The 17182-nt window shown below is 38.5% G+C and overlaps 1 protein-coding gene across 10 annotated transcripts in view; it reads right to left on the bottom strand.

The window, feature by feature from the left end:
* The window catches only part of auts2a (activator of transcription and developmental regulator AUTS2 a), a 1176696-nt gene that overhangs the window by 36951 nt on the left and 1122563 nt on the right, over positions 1 to 17182 (bottom strand). For 8 of the 10 annotated variants that reach the window (XM_072589564.1, XM_072589566.1, XM_072589565.1 and 5 more), the window contains 3 exons: positions 14826 to 14870; positions 6234 to 6329; positions 1559 to 1630 (listed from right to left, as the gene is read on the bottom strand). In XM_072589564.1, coding sequence (XP_072445665.1) covers positions 1559 to 1630; positions 6234 to 6329; positions 14826 to 14870 — 213 coding nt within the window. The remainder of the gene's footprint in view (positions 1 to 1558; positions 1631 to 6233; positions 6330 to 14825; positions 14871 to 17182) is intronic. The other 2 variants (XM_072589571.1, XM_072589570.1) reach the window with 1 other exon arrangement.

A 17182-nucleotide genomic window follows, 5' to 3' on the forward strand; every position in this document is an offset into this window, starting at 1 on the left:
GTCAAAACAGTTATTGGTCAGCACTCTATTCACGACCTTCCAACATTCACTCCCACATCACTGACATACAGTGAAGCATGAAGGTATCCTTCCAACATTTTACAAACTTATGATCTCTACCAACTGGAAGGACAAGTCCAACAGATCCCTGGGAACACCAGCATTGCAAGGTCCTGTCCAAATTGCAGAGTATTCTGACTTGGAACTATGTCACACTTCCTTCACTGATGGTGGGCAAAATCTTAGAACGGTCTTCCTGATAGCACTGTGTGCATCTCTACACTCCAGGGATTGCAGTGGTTCAAGAAGGCAGCTTACCACTTAATTCTCAAGGGCAATAAATGCAGCACTTACCATCAACTCTTATGTTCCATAAATTAATTTTTAAGAAGTCAGTGGCATACAGAATAATAGCAAGGTCAATGCACAAGACAATAATGCTGTTTATGTTCTGTTGACCATTTTGATGCACTACTGGAGTGACACACAAGGATAGTATCATTCATTCTACCCCCATTAATTGTTTTACATTCATATTGTTCTCTGGTGCCATAAAAAAGTACACAGCACATTCAATCTATTGTGACTCTGCCCTTGCCCACTCTTCAACCACACTTTTGTGCCTTTTCAAGTCAAATACATTCTTGCTTTGCAAATACCTATGGAATAAAAGATTTTACAACTCATGAGGAGCCCATTCAGCCCACTGTTCCTGCACTGACGTTTTGAAAGAACTCTCCAATTAGCTTGACACCATTTATCCCACAGATCCACAATTTCCTCCTTTACCAATTATTTATCCAATTCTCTTCTGAAAATTACTATGTTTCAGGTAGTACATTTTAGATCATAATAAATTGACATTGAACTATCCTGCTTCCTTGATAAAAATGCTGACCCCTTTGCTTGGGGTCTTCGAATCATAGAATCCTGACAGTGTGAAAGTAGGCCATTCAGCCTACTGAGTCCACACTGACCCTCTAAAAAACATCCCACCCAGACGCAATCCCCTACCCTACTGCTATAACCCTGCGTTTCCCATGGCTGACCCACCTCGCCTGCACATCCCTGGACACTATGGGCAATTTAGCATAGCCAAACCATCTAACCTGCATATCCTTTGGACTGTGGGAGGAGACTGGAGCACCTGGAAGAAAACCCATGCAGACCCTGGGAGAAAGCGCAACTCCATACAGTCGCTCAACGGTGGATTTGAACCCAGGTCTATGGCATTGTGAGGCAGAAGTGCTAACCATTAAGCCACCATGTCGCCCCGATTGCCTAACATTTTCCCCCGTATCTTTATCTGACAAAAGCATAATAACTTTTTGTATCTCTTTTCACAGATGAGAAAACAAATAGCTACAATCAACATTCTGTCAATATTTCCATCCCAAACACAGATAGTTTCTGGTCTAATTATGCATTTATAACCTATTTGAACATGTAGAATGCAAATATGGCAGACATTAAAGAGTTGCAGATTATCCAAGGACAATGAAGCAATATAAAATGAATAACCAAGGGACAGCTTTTTGAGAAACCTGATCACATTTACCCTGGGGTCTTTCTGCAGCAAGGTATGGGGAACTGCTCCAGGCCGTCCTGCTACATCAATAGGATTGGAGGTCTGCAGAGGAAGATAGAAAATCCAGTTAATATGGAAAGATAAACTATTTCTGACAGTCTGTTGAGTAGGTGAACTGTTTAATTTAAGCCAGCAACTGTAAAAGAACATAGAGGCCATTTTCTGAGCAGCTGGTGAATTTTCTTACACATTTTTGACCTTTCGTTAACAAGTGCAGAGCTGTGAGTAACCATGAGAAACAATATCATGCTGCTCTTATTTATCAATGTGACTTATGTTACATCAATCAAACCTCTTTTTGTCAATCACTGGTCACTTCATTGTATTGCTCGCCACTCAAATCCCCCTCCCCAAGCTCTACTTATTTTTGGATCTGCCACTGGGGAAAACAAACTTATTTAATTCATTTACAACAGGGCTTTCAAAATCCCACCAGTCTTCTTTTGGCCCTGATGTCATTACAACATATCTACAGCTACTGATTTGATTAACCACACCCTTTCTAACACCTTTGAAACACAGGTTTCATTAAAAATATATATATTTCTGTCTCTCAAGCTGACCATTCCCCCAGTGCATCCCTCAGCTTCACCCCTTCAATTCAAGGGAGACAGACATGAAGGGTTATAATGGACAACTTGGTTAACTCTCCCCTGTCTGGTTGGACCACGTACAACACTTACAGGTCCTACACTCATCATCTGAAACACCTCACCATTCCCGGATCATTTGAAAATACAAAGTAATCCCCTGACTTTATTTCTCCACTACAAACAACATTCTTAACTCCTCTCTCGCATTCTTCACCTTCCACTTCAACAACAACTGTGAGGTGCTCATGGACTCCTGCACCACTAAGATTGAGGCCATTCAATTCACTTCCTCTCCCACTTCTCTTCCTTCTCCAAATTCCTCTCTGCCACTGTCCATGCCCTGAATTCATATCTCTCTCTAGTTTCGGCCTCATCTTACTTCATTCATTCTCTTTCCATCTTGTTCCCGGGACTGCTTCCAACATTCTCAAAACTGTTCCTGATAAATGGATGACCAACAAAATTCCCTAAAATAAAACAAAGAACTGCAGAGGTCTGAAATAAACAGAACCAGAAATAGCTGGAGTAATGCAGCAGATCTGGCAGCATCTGTGGAGAGAAAACAGAGTTAACATTTTGAGGCCAGTGACCATGAAGAAATGTAGGACTAGACTAGAAGCATTAACTCTGTTTCTCTCTCTACAGCTGCTGTGAGACCTGCTGAGTTTCCACAGCAATTTCTGTTTTTATTTGTGACAAGATTCCCTTCCCAGTACACCCATCAATGTGCTTGCTGATCCATACTGACTCCCAGTTAAATTCTCATCACCGTTTTCCAAACTCTCCATAGTTTCCACAATTGGCCACCTGGGCATCACTGATTTTAACTGCTCAACTAATAGTGGCTGTGTCTTCAACTGCCAATGTCTTATGTTCTGGAATAACCCCTATATCTCTTTACCTAGCAGTCCTGCTGTAAGACACACCTTGCAATGAGCCTCTTTGACCAAGCTTTTGGTCATCTAACCAATGAAACTATAAGTTACTCTGTCAACTTTCGTTCAACAACCATTCCAATGAAGGATCGTGAGGTATTTTTATTTGTTAAAGACATCAGATAAATACAAGTTACTGTAGCTCAAGCCATTGCTATGTTATTAAACAAACAATTGTTTCAATGAGTTTGGGCAGAAAGCAAAGCCAAGCATTATTAATAGAGAAAAGTGCCATATCCTAACTCAGGTACAAAGCACTAAAATCATCTGGAACACAGTAAAGAGTTCTTTGCATAATGCCCTTGCAATCTACCTCCGTTCCAATCTCCTCCAACTGCCTGCATCCCTAAAATATTTCATACACCAGCTGCTCTGCAGTTTCCCTATCTGGGATTGTATCTGTATAATATGAAATTATTAGACAACTAACATTCTGCTTCAACCTTACAGCAATGTGGACAAATTTAAGTTTCTGAGCAGCTCTCTAAAACAACATACTGATTTCACCATTCATGCTGCATCAACATGCAGATCAACTATTTCTGACTTTGAGTCCTTTTGCTTCATCAAACTACTGCTCTGAGAGATCATGGTGAATGGGAACTGGTTTGGAATTTCCCAAATGCATTTCACATCGGACCTAAACAGTCTTGTCTGCGCTCGACTTAAACCCAGGTGCCATCATCAGAAAGCCTCTCTGTCAGCACACTGACAAATCATAATCCATTCTAGCCTCCATTCACTTCTGCAGATGGCACTTCCCACAGCCTATGGTACGGAGGTCAAAAGACATTCCAAGTCACACTGTATGTGAGAAATTCAATAATGTGGCTCCAGAAGGTAAGACAAGGGAATCCTTCCTTGTATTCAGTGTTATTCATAAAATATATTACCTCACTGAGTTTGAAGTTAGAATATGACTGGATATCATAAATTGCTGAAATTCAATTACCATCCATTAGAATTTACTTCAAAGAAGTTGATAAGATTTCACTTAGTTGGTTGGTTTGTGAACGTTAGTCTGCAGAATATCTTAAAATCCACTTTACAGAAGCAACTTTGGAAAGAAAAGCAAATATGAAGGAAAATCCGATGCACTGTTTTAACTGGATAGCTCGAAAGTAAATTGCTGACGATACATTTTACTAATTTACTAAGAGACCGTGGTAATATTTTCCCAGCACTGACCAGTAACAGATAAGATTAAATCAGGAACTCCTCAGCTGGTGAGTGCAGATTGCCCATCTCTCCATGAGTACCAGCAGCTTTGTTCCAGGCTCAGCTGAGCTGTCTGTGGGGCACTGCTGGCCTAATTCTTTTACCTTCAGAGTCAAGGCACTTTGTCAACAAAATATACTTCAATATGCAACTCCCAAGTGTTGGCAAAACCAGTGGAATTGCCAGATGTAGGTAGGTGCATCTTTCTGCGATAGCATAAATCAGTTTCATCACATATTCTTTATATAAATAAGGCCGATAAGATGAGCTGCCAAAAAAAAAATTACATTCTGTTTCTCTGTAGCTAGGTCACATTGAAACAAATCATCATCTTAACTGGATGTGACTGTTACAATTTGCGCCTTTCCACAATACACTTTACTCAGTAAAAAGGTCATTTTCATAAGCAGACCTGTGTGTCGGAGAAAGTGAGAACTGTAATCCGTTTCCTGATGTGAATGGAACATGACATAGGGTGAACAATTACTCTTTTACCAGGACATGATGCAGTGGAAATTATGGGAGCAATCAACCACATTCCGTCTGTTTCAACAGATGGATAATACTGGAGTCTGAATGAAACCAATAATCATACATATATACAAGCGGTTTGATAACATATACTAGTAAGAAGCCAGTAATTCAATACTTGATTCATTACCTAAACTGTTTCTAATCAGCAAATTTAGAAATCCATTCCAAATCCTTCTGAATTTAGTCTGTAATGGAATGTGTGTAATACCCACTCACTGTTTCACTGTAGAAACAGGCAGAGGAAACAATGAGATAGTTGATGCAGACTTGATGGGCCAAGTGGACTCCTTCTATGTTGTGCAATGATTCAATGAAGCAATAGGAATATTCCATTCAATTTAATTTTTATCCCTTAGGATTTCAAAGCCAGATTCCTTCTGATTATCAAACAGATTCCTCACAATCATCATACAATTACAAATGCTAAAAGTATTAAACTTAAGACAGCAATAGCTTTCATTTTCATGTCTTTGAGGCAAACACACGCAAATGATTATTCCAAAGACATGAATAATTTTTGATACAATTAATGCAGGAATAAGAGAAGCAATTCCATTGAGAGGATCTGACTGAAGATTATCTGTGTCTCCAGATAGGTCTGCACGTTGGTTTTCCCTCCCAGTGCCAAGACGAGGGTTTTATCTCAGAAATTGAAATTAATTATAAATTTGCTTTATTTCACTAAAGTTCGCATTAAAAATGACGTACTCAATGTTTGAGGCATGAGGAGCTCTATGTCCATCACAGTTGCATCAACCTGACAGGAATAATGTAGTGCTCCTCCTTCCCAAACCAAGAAGGGGATTTACCAAAAATCTTTTATCAAACACACACAGAAATTTCTTGAGAAACTCAGCATCTCTGACAGTATTTGAGAGTATAAACAGAGGCAACGTTTCAAGTTGAGTGACTCTTTGTCAGTTCTGAAGTTCGTTCTTGTCTGATCTTACAGTTCTCTTTGCTTGCTTACAGAATGAGCTCCTTGGTAAGTTCTAAGGAAGGGTCACTGGACACAAAACGTTAACTGTTTTCTCTCCACAAATGATGCCAGACTGGCTGAGTATTGTCATAAATTTCTGTTTTTGTTTGTTCCAGATCTTCAGCAACCACAGTTCTGTGCTTTATTTTAGTCACCAAAAAGCTTTTCCCGTTTGATGATTCGAAGAACCATTTTCAATCATGAATTTGATTTGCAGTCATTGCAAGCAGACGATGGAAATCCACCTCGTTCAGATAGTCTTCAGGGGTCAAGATGACCTTAATTCAGATCCTAATGGATAAAAGCTCCCAACACAGACCATTGACCATGAGTGACATTTCAAAAACACAGGCATGGAAAATTGGGAAGAGGGACTGCTGGGTTACCTTAGGCTGAAATGCTCCTTGCAGAGAGCCAAAAGGACCTGTAGGTGGAATCATGGGAGGAATTCCAGACATGGACGGAGGATATGAATGAAACAACTGCAGGAAGAAAAGGAGGAATGTTTCAGGTTCGCTGATCATAATGATAAAGTGAAGAAAGACAAGCAAAGCGTTCAGCACCTCCTCTGTTAAATACTGCGCAATTTAAAATTAGGTTAGAAAGGTAGCTTTGGAACAGGATTTGGTTCCACCAGCATTTTAAGTTCAATCAATGTAATAGATGCATTTCTTAGCTCACAGGAATGCTGTAAGAAGAAACAGGCATATACTGTGTTAACCCTGAGGGCTCAAACTTTAATTCAGCACCTCCAAAAATCATGATGACAAGCAAGTCCGTGCTAAACTGGTTTATTTATTTTCCTGCTACTACAACATCGGCAAAAACTTAATGGTCTGTCACCACATTTCCCTCCTGTTGCTAATGGCAGTTAAAATGGCAGCGTGCATTAACCTATGCCAGCACAAAGTAATAGTCCAGTCCCCAAAATAGGCTGCGTGTTTGTCTAAACTCTCACATACCCTGCTGCCAATGAAGCTATTCACGTGGAAGCCTTGGCACATGTTCTTCAATTGATTTAATATATTTCTTGAGGAGTACAGTTCAATCTGAATGGTATTCTAAACACACAAATTCAACTACATATATCCAAATCCAAACAGCAAAATCTCAACTAGCTCTCTTCAAGTAGATGTGTGTAGTTCAAGTAAGTTTTAATTTTGTGACAGAGTTCATCTATACTCACAGTTCTACATCATCTTCTAGGTGAAAAAGCATCACCACATTGGCTAAAAATGTCTCTCTGATCAAAATTGACCAATTACCTATCCCATGCCTGAGTCTACGTAGATTATTGTGCCAACTCTATACAGTATTCTGCAGCCATCTTGTATGGTCACACCTGTATGAACACATTCTAATTCTTCTTTTAAAGGAGGATGCATTGTGAAACTTTAATGAATGTACTTTCAATCATGTTTCCCATAAATTTACAAATCCTAACAAGAGAAACTCCACTTAGCAAAAAGTCTTTTATTACCTATTTATTATAAGCCTCCTTGAAGATCCTCCTTTATACTAACAGATGAGAAAGGAATGTTGCTTTTCCAAACTAAAGATAGTTTAAGTAACACTGCCCTTAACACTCTTTTCCTGCTCTTAATAGATTATGACACCCGAAGTACCTTCCAAATAAGTTTGCTCATCATCATTTGTTTTGGGTTCCCATGATATAGTTACTGTAAAACAACGCTGAGGGATCTGTAACTTGTTGTGTATTGTTTACAGAATACTGGTGTAATCACTTCCTGTCAGAAGCAAGATGCAATATGCAGGCATTACCAATAGCCAATGTCTGAAATGAGGATTATGAGAACCTGTGGTTTTTGATGCCTTGAACTTACAATATGTATCATGCCTATCAAAGCACATATACATAATATTTAATGGCATGGACCTTATGGCTGAGATTTGGAACCACCTAATGGTGAATGACCTCAGTCTAAAACCAATGCACGAATTGCATTATGAGAGAACAAGGAGATGACCTACTCCAAAGGCTCTATTAACATGACTTCTCTTTTGGATACAATAGGCCTTCAAGAAGAATGACAGCTTTTTCTGTAGATTTGCTTTCTTACTCTTCGAGAAAACACAAGTCTCCACACAATGTTTTTTGACATAGAGCCATTTGTAAAACATTTCTTATGCATAAGGAATACAATTGCAGCTAAGATGCAAGGCATTTACTCAGAACTAATATGCCACTTGCTTTTCACAACAGATCACTTCCTTACAAATTTACTATTCAAAAATGTCCTGAATCTCTTAGATCTTTGGGACAGTTTTCCATTTTGCTTCTTTCATAGTCAATGTAGCCACCTACCAATCAGGTCTGATATTTGTTCAATGAATCTTAAGCAGGGAAACAGAACAAGTATTCAGCGATAGACCTTTGTCCACTGGTGAGGTTCCCATGGCTTATTAATGGTGTTTGGTGCACTTTGACTTTTTGGAGGCTGCAGGCAAACATTTGGCTGAGATAATCTGTGCCCTCAATGTTACATTAAGTTTGAGGCCCAACAAATATTGCTGTAGTACAAGACTACAAAGAATTTTGAACTCTAGTTACATGACACACGATTCAAATATTACCGATAGCTTTAACTCATTACTCCAAAGCTCAAGCACCCTCAAGAACAAGGTCTGGTTTCTGGAGGGTATTAATTCTGTAGATAGATCCAGCGCAATGGAAAGCAGCAATAGCAGCAAAGAAAATGTATAGCTGTTACTGATTATTGGTATGGAGGATTAAGCTTAGAAGTAGTAACTGAATTAAGTCAACCATTTTTACTGCACACAATTAAATAAGATCTTAGTTATAGACAGAGATAACTTCTTGCTCTATCCTACATAGAGTTTGGTGAAGTATGTAGCCACTTAAAGATGGAATATATCACCTATTTTGAATTGCATTTAAAGTTATGCCCTACGAATCTAATTGAACAATATATTGTATTGCATAAGATGCTTTTGAATTGGCCTCACTGAAAATAATTCTCCACCAGTAACACTGAAACTGGATATTTCCTTAACTTTTAACAGATGTCATCTCAAGAAGATGGGATTCAGTAAATCCAACTCAATACTGCTGTCCCTGTGATTAGCTTTGTTCTGACCACATACAGTATTCCCTTTTGATCTTATTTCTGAAAGCAGATGTAGGCCTCCAATTGATTAAAACACTATACTATGATCTCACATATCATCCATGGCATTTTGTGAATGCTACGGTTTGTTTTTATTCCTTTAAAAAAACTAACTCATTTTGGCAAAGTTACGTGCAGAAAATTAGAGATGAGTTAAGGTCATTAACATGTTTCTAAAAAAACTGCCTAAATTCATATTAATCTGCTGTCACTAAACACTGATCAGTATTTGCAGTTCAGTGTCACATTTGACACTTGCATGAATCTTGCTACTTTAATAAAACATACTTCAAGTAATTTCAAGGATTGATTTGTTTACAGCCAATTCCTGAACTTCTGCAATGACTTGATTTGATATTTTGACTGTCTCAGTAGATATTGATTTGAAGTGCTTGAAAAGAACTGAAATATTGTGAAAGAAAATTGCTCTATGTAAAAAAAAGGGAAAAAAAAACATTTCTGGTGACTTTCCAATGGAAAATAGACCTGCACAGAAAATACCTGCTCGGTGATTTCTGCTCATCTGGAGACTGGGAACTGTGCACTCCTCCTGGTAGAATGGCATTTCACCTCTTGTAAACTCCATTCAATGAATTTAATTATCAAATGATTATTTAGGAGTAAGATACATAAGGCTAGGGGTGTCAGTTGCATTACAATAAAGCAGTTGAATCTGCACAAAGTTCGAAGGGTGCTGGGGTTTGTAAAATGCTCCCTTGTATTTTACTCTGCATCTCCTACAGATGTGGAGAATGGGTCTCTGTCTGAAAGCTCTGGCTCATATATTCCCTGCACATCGTATTCAGCCACAGCTCCTGATAATGTACTTAATTTTGTTACTACTTTTAAGCTCTACAGCTGAAAAAGCAATGCATCAAAGTGTGTGCATAGCATGGAAGCACACCAATGACCAAGAAAAGCTTTGGATGCAAGAGATTTGAAAATGAAGTGGGTAAGCAGCTCAGCTGTGTGAATACCAAAGATCACAGCACAGTCCAAGAGCAGCTCACAATGATGATCTAAAACCCTTGAAGCACTGTCTGTTAAGTGTGATCTCAGGCATGCAACAACCCTATTTACACACGTGGGGATTTAATCAGGTCTATGCTGCATGAAAGAGACCACTGTACATGTGCAATAGATGCCAAATCAATAAGCCATTTTCTTTTCTCTCCGAAATCAGTAATAGACTGGACTCTGCTACTTACTTCCATTCGTCAACAAATTATGACCATAATTATCCCTGCATGTCATGTATTATGCAAGCTGAAACTCACCATATTATTCTCTTACCCTAACCCACTGACTCCCAGAGCTTCTAAACTTAGCAAGTCCTTAACTGCTTCAGAGTTTCCATCTTCCTGGATAAATGTAAACATTTTAAACCCAAGTCTGGTTTCTTCAACCTCAATTTGCATCTTTTAAAAAAATTATGATGTATACAAACCAAAAATATTAATATCACGCTCCCTCTTTACATCTGATCACTGACCTCCTGTCTGCCTCGAGCAATATCTGTTCTTATTTCTCCATGTGCATTTTTGTCCCTATTTTTTGAATTGTGGGGTCATTGAGGTATCTCAATTCATAACCAGTAAAAGAAATACACACAATCTTGCTACAAGCAACAAAATTGATATGAAGGGCACTACCTCAGTTAAACTTTATTGTTGGGTTTCTAAAGTCCTACACTTCAGCACCCAAGCTCAATAAAGCATCAAAACCAATTGTATTAATATAGGATACCTACTACTTCCCAGAGGCTCCTTCGGCCTCCCATTGAAAGCTATGAGACATCAGTTTTACTCAAGAAAATCATTTTATAACTCTCTAGTGATCAGATTTTAATTTTGTTTCTCTTTAAAAAAATGTTACTGGGTGTCAAAAGTGGTGGAGGAATGAGAATAAAAATGTAAGTTTGATTGGATACAGTCCCTGAAACTATACTTTATAGATTATAGCTTTTACATTTCTGACTGTTGTGATTAGTTCAAAGGAGTTTTCATGTGCCTTTGATATCCAGGCTGTTTAAATCATTGGAAAGGATGTGGTTTCTTAAGGAAAGGCTCTGGTGTGAATTAAAATGCACAATGCACTCAGTGATGAACAACAGGTGGTGCACTGAAGTTGTGTTGGAAATCATCTCCTCCAGAGGCCTGCTCTCAATTTGAATTGGCTCTGGTGCAAATGGACCAACCAAAGTCAATCTGGTTTGATTACACCATTGTTCCACTGTTTAGCTGAGATATGAATTCACTGTCTCTTCTCCTTGGCAGGAGAGTAAGTATCTTGATAGATTAATTATCCTGATGTGCTGTCATGATGTTGCTGAGATTACACATGTTTGGGGGGGGGGGGGGGGGGGGGGGGGGGTGAAACCATTCTGTCAGCATATAATCACAGTCCCCTGGGACTGCGGTAGCATCCTTACCTCTGAGCCAGATCGTCTGCAGAGGTGTGTAATGTCTGAACAGGTTGATGAATAAAATACTTATCATCACAAGAGTATACTACTTGCTGCATTCCGAAGAAATGAAAATGTGGGGGAGGTGACACATCAAACACTTACTTGAGAAATTATTTTAGCACTATTATATTTGCTATGATTTAAGTGAAACATACTCTACAGTTGGGTTTTACAGATGTGTATGGTTTTGGAAAAAATAAATTTTCAATGCATCATGTGACTTTTAACTTGAGCATGGAGAAGGATGTACCAGACCTCTATTTTGGATTACACCTCCAAGCCATCTGGTCCTTTTCACCCAGTTCATAATTTGTTGACTTCCAGAAAAGAGGGCTAGCATCCTCTGAAGTCTCAAATAGGCCAGCCACATGAACAAGACTTAGCAGTTCAACTTGATGGTACATGGCCCTTTGTGTTGGATCACAGGTTTTGTAACTAGTGCTCTACAATGAATTCCCTGCTTCTCCTGAAGCCATTGCCATGTGCCAAGGCACAGTTCCACAAATGTCAGTGATCCTTCAAGCCCTTCATTCAATGGGCTATTCCTCACAAATAAACTTGAGTAAGTGACTTCAAATCATTCAACCGTGGAATGGAGTACACTAAAGTCAAATCCTTCCTTATCCAGCAGCCCTGCACACATTTTCAATAGAATCATTGAAGAACAATCAGCAGTAAGAACCTTACTGTAATTTCATGTTCTGTACACAATTGCCTAATCACAGAGATACAAGGAGCAATGCAACCAGCAACTGGGAATGGAATCTGGGATCTACTTGCTCAGCTGGTATTTTCACCCATAAGGGAACTTGAGCATTTAAACTGTAAGAATACAAGTAAAAATCACAGCCTCCCTACAACAAGGAAAAGGCCATTCGGCCCAACAAGTCCACACTGACCCTCTGAAGAGCATCTCACCCAGACCCATCTCCTTACACTTTTCCTGTAACCTTACATTTCCCATGGCTAACACACCTAACCTATATATCACTGAACACTGTGGGTAATTTAGCATGGTGAATCCACCTAACCTGCACATCTTTGGACTGTGGGAGGAAGCCGGAACACCCGGAGGAAACCAATGCAGACACAGGGAGAATGTGCAATCTCCACACCTGCGGGTGGAATTGAACCTGGATTCCTGACGTTGTGAGGCAGCAGTGATAATCACTGGGCCACCGTGCTGTCCCTAAAAAGTTTGCTATACTCCAAATTAAGTATACATTAACTGAGATTCATATACACAGATATTGACGGCCAAATGTGCCGGCCAATCACTAAATTCCTAAAAAAAACTGTAGAATTCAAATGTGACAACTTTTTATTCAACCATCAGGTGACTCCCAATAGCTTTTTCTTTTAATTTTGATTTTCTCACCCATTCAATTTTTGGTCAATTACAGATCTTCAAAAAATTAATTTGAAAGCAGTTTGGGCAAATGATATATTTTTTCCATTCTAGTCCGTATCCAGCGTTTTATTAAAAAGGTATTTTTTGATAGTTTTTACCCAAACTTGTTCCATTTTGAATCTATATTTAGTCCCTATTAATTAAGGTCAGTTAGAGTATCTGACGGATGAAATGCTCCGGTAGTTGAAGGAGTGCTGAAGCATTGCCATTTGGATATTGTAAGTAACTGTAGGTCTAAAAGAAGTCGGATCCCTTGCATAGTACAAAAAGCAAGCGTGCACATATTTGGCTGGCTTAACAAAGCAGGATAACCAAACGGGGAAAGCTAAACCAGGGAAACAGACTGCACTCAATGAGGTTACAGCAATATAGTTGTGCAGGAAGTGCTTCAAAGAAAGATGGCCTTTTTGAAGCAGCCCTACCCTTTGACACTGCAGCCATGCCTGATACTGTGATTACCTACGATCAAAATTAAGAGTTTCTGGCTGAATGTATCTGAATCGAACTCTTCCTTATGCACCAAGACTGAAACAAACTTCTGTGTAGTCACTCTGCTGAGATTAACTCACTCAGCACAGATTGTGAGGATCAAACCTGGGCTATTCCTAATCCGCACAACTGAGAGTTCACAAAAAAACTTTCCAAGCATGCTATTGAAAACTTACTGGTGTTTATATTAGTAATGGGAAAAAAATCTGTGAAACTTAACAGCAAAGTTAGCATTTATTTTCCTGTAAAAATTCTGCAATCTTCAACTAGTTGATCTGAGGGGAACAGAATTCCTTAATTAGTTGGTAAACAAAGGGTTAAACATAGAATAGAAAGAAAATAATCTGATCTTAGTCTGAAGTCTCCCTCTAATGCGTATATGACTTCTGGCAAGCTTGATTTGTCTGACTCATTTGAAACTCAAGAAAGACAGAAGAGGAAGCTTCAATGACAGAGGAAATAAAAGACAGACAGCAGAGCTGGCTTTACTCAATGTACTGGCTTATCATGTAATGCCAACACTTGAATCAGAGGGCAAAATAATCATTAGTTTCTGCAGAGTTGCAACCCTGAAAACTTTGGTAAGCAACTATTGAATGGTTTTATTGATTAAATAAAATAGGAAAACCATGCTAAATAGTAATGGTTTCATAACATGACTGAAAGGGATGCTGTGGCATGTCACATACTGCAGACAAATTGAGTTCTGAGTCTCAGTTCTGCCATGCTTCTGAAAGATGCCTTTCTATAAAAGAGGAGGAGACAAAGCAAAATGCGATCAGAGAACATTCCCCTCTCTCTCCAATCACGCCATCCCACCTCTGAAGCCCTGCCACAACAGCAGCTGTCTCTCACTCCCCCTTACAGTGCTGTAAGATACCTGGCAACAAGTCTGGATTCAGAAGTCTCAGATAGGCTATGCCATATGATATTAGGCCTGAGAACAGGAGAAAACACAGCATAATCTACGCAACATAGGGTTAAGCAGTAATCTCCAGACAGGATTCATTAAGCACACTGAAACTGAATGTTCTGTTGTAAGGTTTTCCATTAACATCTTCTCAAGCAACTCTAATTGCAAGAAATGCTAAAAAGGCCAAAAATACATTAGGGGTTGAATAGTATAACAAGTATTTTGCCTCAGCAGAAAGTAATGTTTTGCTAACCTGGCTGTGCTTGTTCTTGGCATGAATTCATGCTGCAGCTTAGATGAAAACAGTCCATTTATGCCAACTTTCAATCGACCTTTGACACATTTACGCTATCCTGAAGTATTAAAAACAAGTACATGCACACAGGGCGTTGATACAAGCCCGCTAATAGCCTGATTTTCTTTTACATTTTGGGGTGTTCATGAAATAATTAAAGGGTTCAAATCATTACACTAATACTTCGATTATAACAGTGCTTCAAGGGTTATTTATGACTGGAGCAAGCTTGGTGTAATAGTGAGTTCACTCACACTGTGTCGGTAGAAGGGATCAACTTTTGTTGGGTATTTGTCAAACTGCAAAGGAATCAAAGCACGTAAAACAAGTTATGGTCTATTAATACAGATTTCATTCTCGTTGCCATGGCTACTCACGTTGTGCTGTTTAAAAATGATCTGTCATACTGAACTGGAGCTACTAGTGTCAGATATTATAATCTGCCCATGTGATAAAATAAATTAAACTTGTGTTCAATTTGCCATCTCAACTTAATTATTTTAACCCAGATCCAAAGTGTGTACTGTGCAAATGTTGTATTTCACGAAATTTGACATCAACATCCTGTTAATATTATAAAGAAAAAAATACATTCAAGGGAGTCATTGATATCTAGGTTAGGATTTTCTTGTTTCTGTGCATGCCAATGTTCAATTATCTATCTATTCACTGTACTGGACATAAAATCACTGGCTTCTGTTTGCAATAGTAAGAAACTAAGGGCATAGCATTTATATTTGGTGGTAATGGGAGTTTTCTTTTTCCTTCCCTTCATGATTCTCTCATATAAATCTCACTAAGTAAGCAAAATCCTTTCACCAAAGTGCTTCACCATCGCCACTCCTGGTTTGGCTTCCAAAAGACTTTGCTTGAAGATTATATGCTGTTACTATTTTCTCTCACTTAAGGACAATGCTCTGTAACTCCCTCTCTCCTAAGCAATAGCAGGCCAGAGGTACAGAAATAGCTATGTAAAATATCATGCGGTGCAAACCCAACTTATGGGCAGTATGATCCTCCACCATCCTCTGCACAGTTTACTTTTAACAGAATGTCACTCCTATGTGTGATGGAATTGGTGTTGGATTTAGCTAAGAAAGAATCTCAGGCATTTGCAGATTATAAAATGACAATATAAAAACTCAGTAACAACACTAAGACCAGCTTCAAAGTATCATGAGGAAGATAGCCTGACTCCTTCCAAGCCAGAGAAGTAGGAGGGGAATACCCTGCAATCCAAAGGGTTAACATGGTAATGCGGTAGAAAGATGTCAAATCAATCAATAATTTAACTTCCACATAAACGTATAGGTTTTCAAGTTCAAAACTGAAACTGTTTTCTCAAAGAAACTGCATTCCTCTTTCTCCGTCTGTCCCGAATTAACAGGCCACATGTTACTGACCTTCTCAATGAGCTCTGTGTAGGTTGTTTAAAGAAAAATTACAGTGCTCCAAATAACCAGTGACCAACATAACCTTTACATTTTACTCGGTTCATTCTGTTTAGATTTCTGCAGCCTCACAATAAACAGGTCAAATTTCAGACTCTCAATTTTTGCCCTTACAACAATTCACCCTTTTAGGCTAATGGAAAGGGACAGGTGGTCTTCAAAACAGTAATGAATACAAATGATCTATTTGTCGTTCCCTTCATAGTATAAAGTATAAAAGAGAACTTAAACTATTTGGACCAAGTCTCTGCAAGAGGCACCCTTTTTACTATTCTTGTATTTGGAAATCCACGGAGAATGAGCATCTATAAACATGAGACTATTAAAAACAGACTAAATAAAAGGTTAAAAAATGGATGTGATTCTACTTACTGTGAAGACTCCAAGCCATATGCATTATTGAAATGCTACATAGGCCTCATTTTTGTTATAGAAATGAACAAATTTGCATTTATATGACATCTTATCACATCTCCAGAATTTCTCAAGTGCTTTGTGACCAATTAATTATTACTGAAGTGCACTCAATGTTGTTTTGTAGGCCATCATGGCAATAAATTTGCAGAAAGTAAGGTCCAGCATTGAGTGAAGTGACGAGTTAATCTGTTTTTGATGGTGTTGGCTAGGGCAATAGGAAAACTTGCCATCATCCTTGAATAAGTAGATGAAGCTTCACGTTAATTCACTGTTTGAAAGACGGCATGTCCTAGAAATAAAAAATTCCCTCCCTACTGTAGCCTAGATTAAATATTCAATCCTGCATTTTTGCCTTGAATGCATAACTTTCTAACTCAGATATACAAGTGTTGATCATGTTACCCATCTAACTGGAAAGTTCAAGGCACCTACAGAAGAATGGAGGAATTAGTGTAATTTTAAAATAAAGGACTTTTATTATTACAGACTTATACTAGGATTATATTTCAATTCTGATATTATTTGTGTATTTATTGGTAGAGTACCATCATTTATGGAAGCCACCAAGCTGACATTGTTATGGACTGAACTTCAATCTTTGACACAGCTATGTTCATGGTGCTTTGCATAAAATAATAAACAGAAATAGTTCACAGAAACTTACTGTTGCTCTATATTACCTCAGCTCCATTTTATCCCTCTCCTCTGGCTTTCCACTTAAAATATATTCTTGAATACTATAA

Source organism: Chiloscyllium punctatum, chromosome 19, assembly GCF_047496795.1.
Source record: "Chiloscyllium punctatum isolate Juve2018m chromosome 19, sChiPun1.3, whole genome shotgun sequence".
Taxonomy (NCBI): Eukaryota; Metazoa; Chordata; class Chondrichthyes; order Orectolobiformes; family Hemiscylliidae; genus Chiloscyllium; species Chiloscyllium punctatum.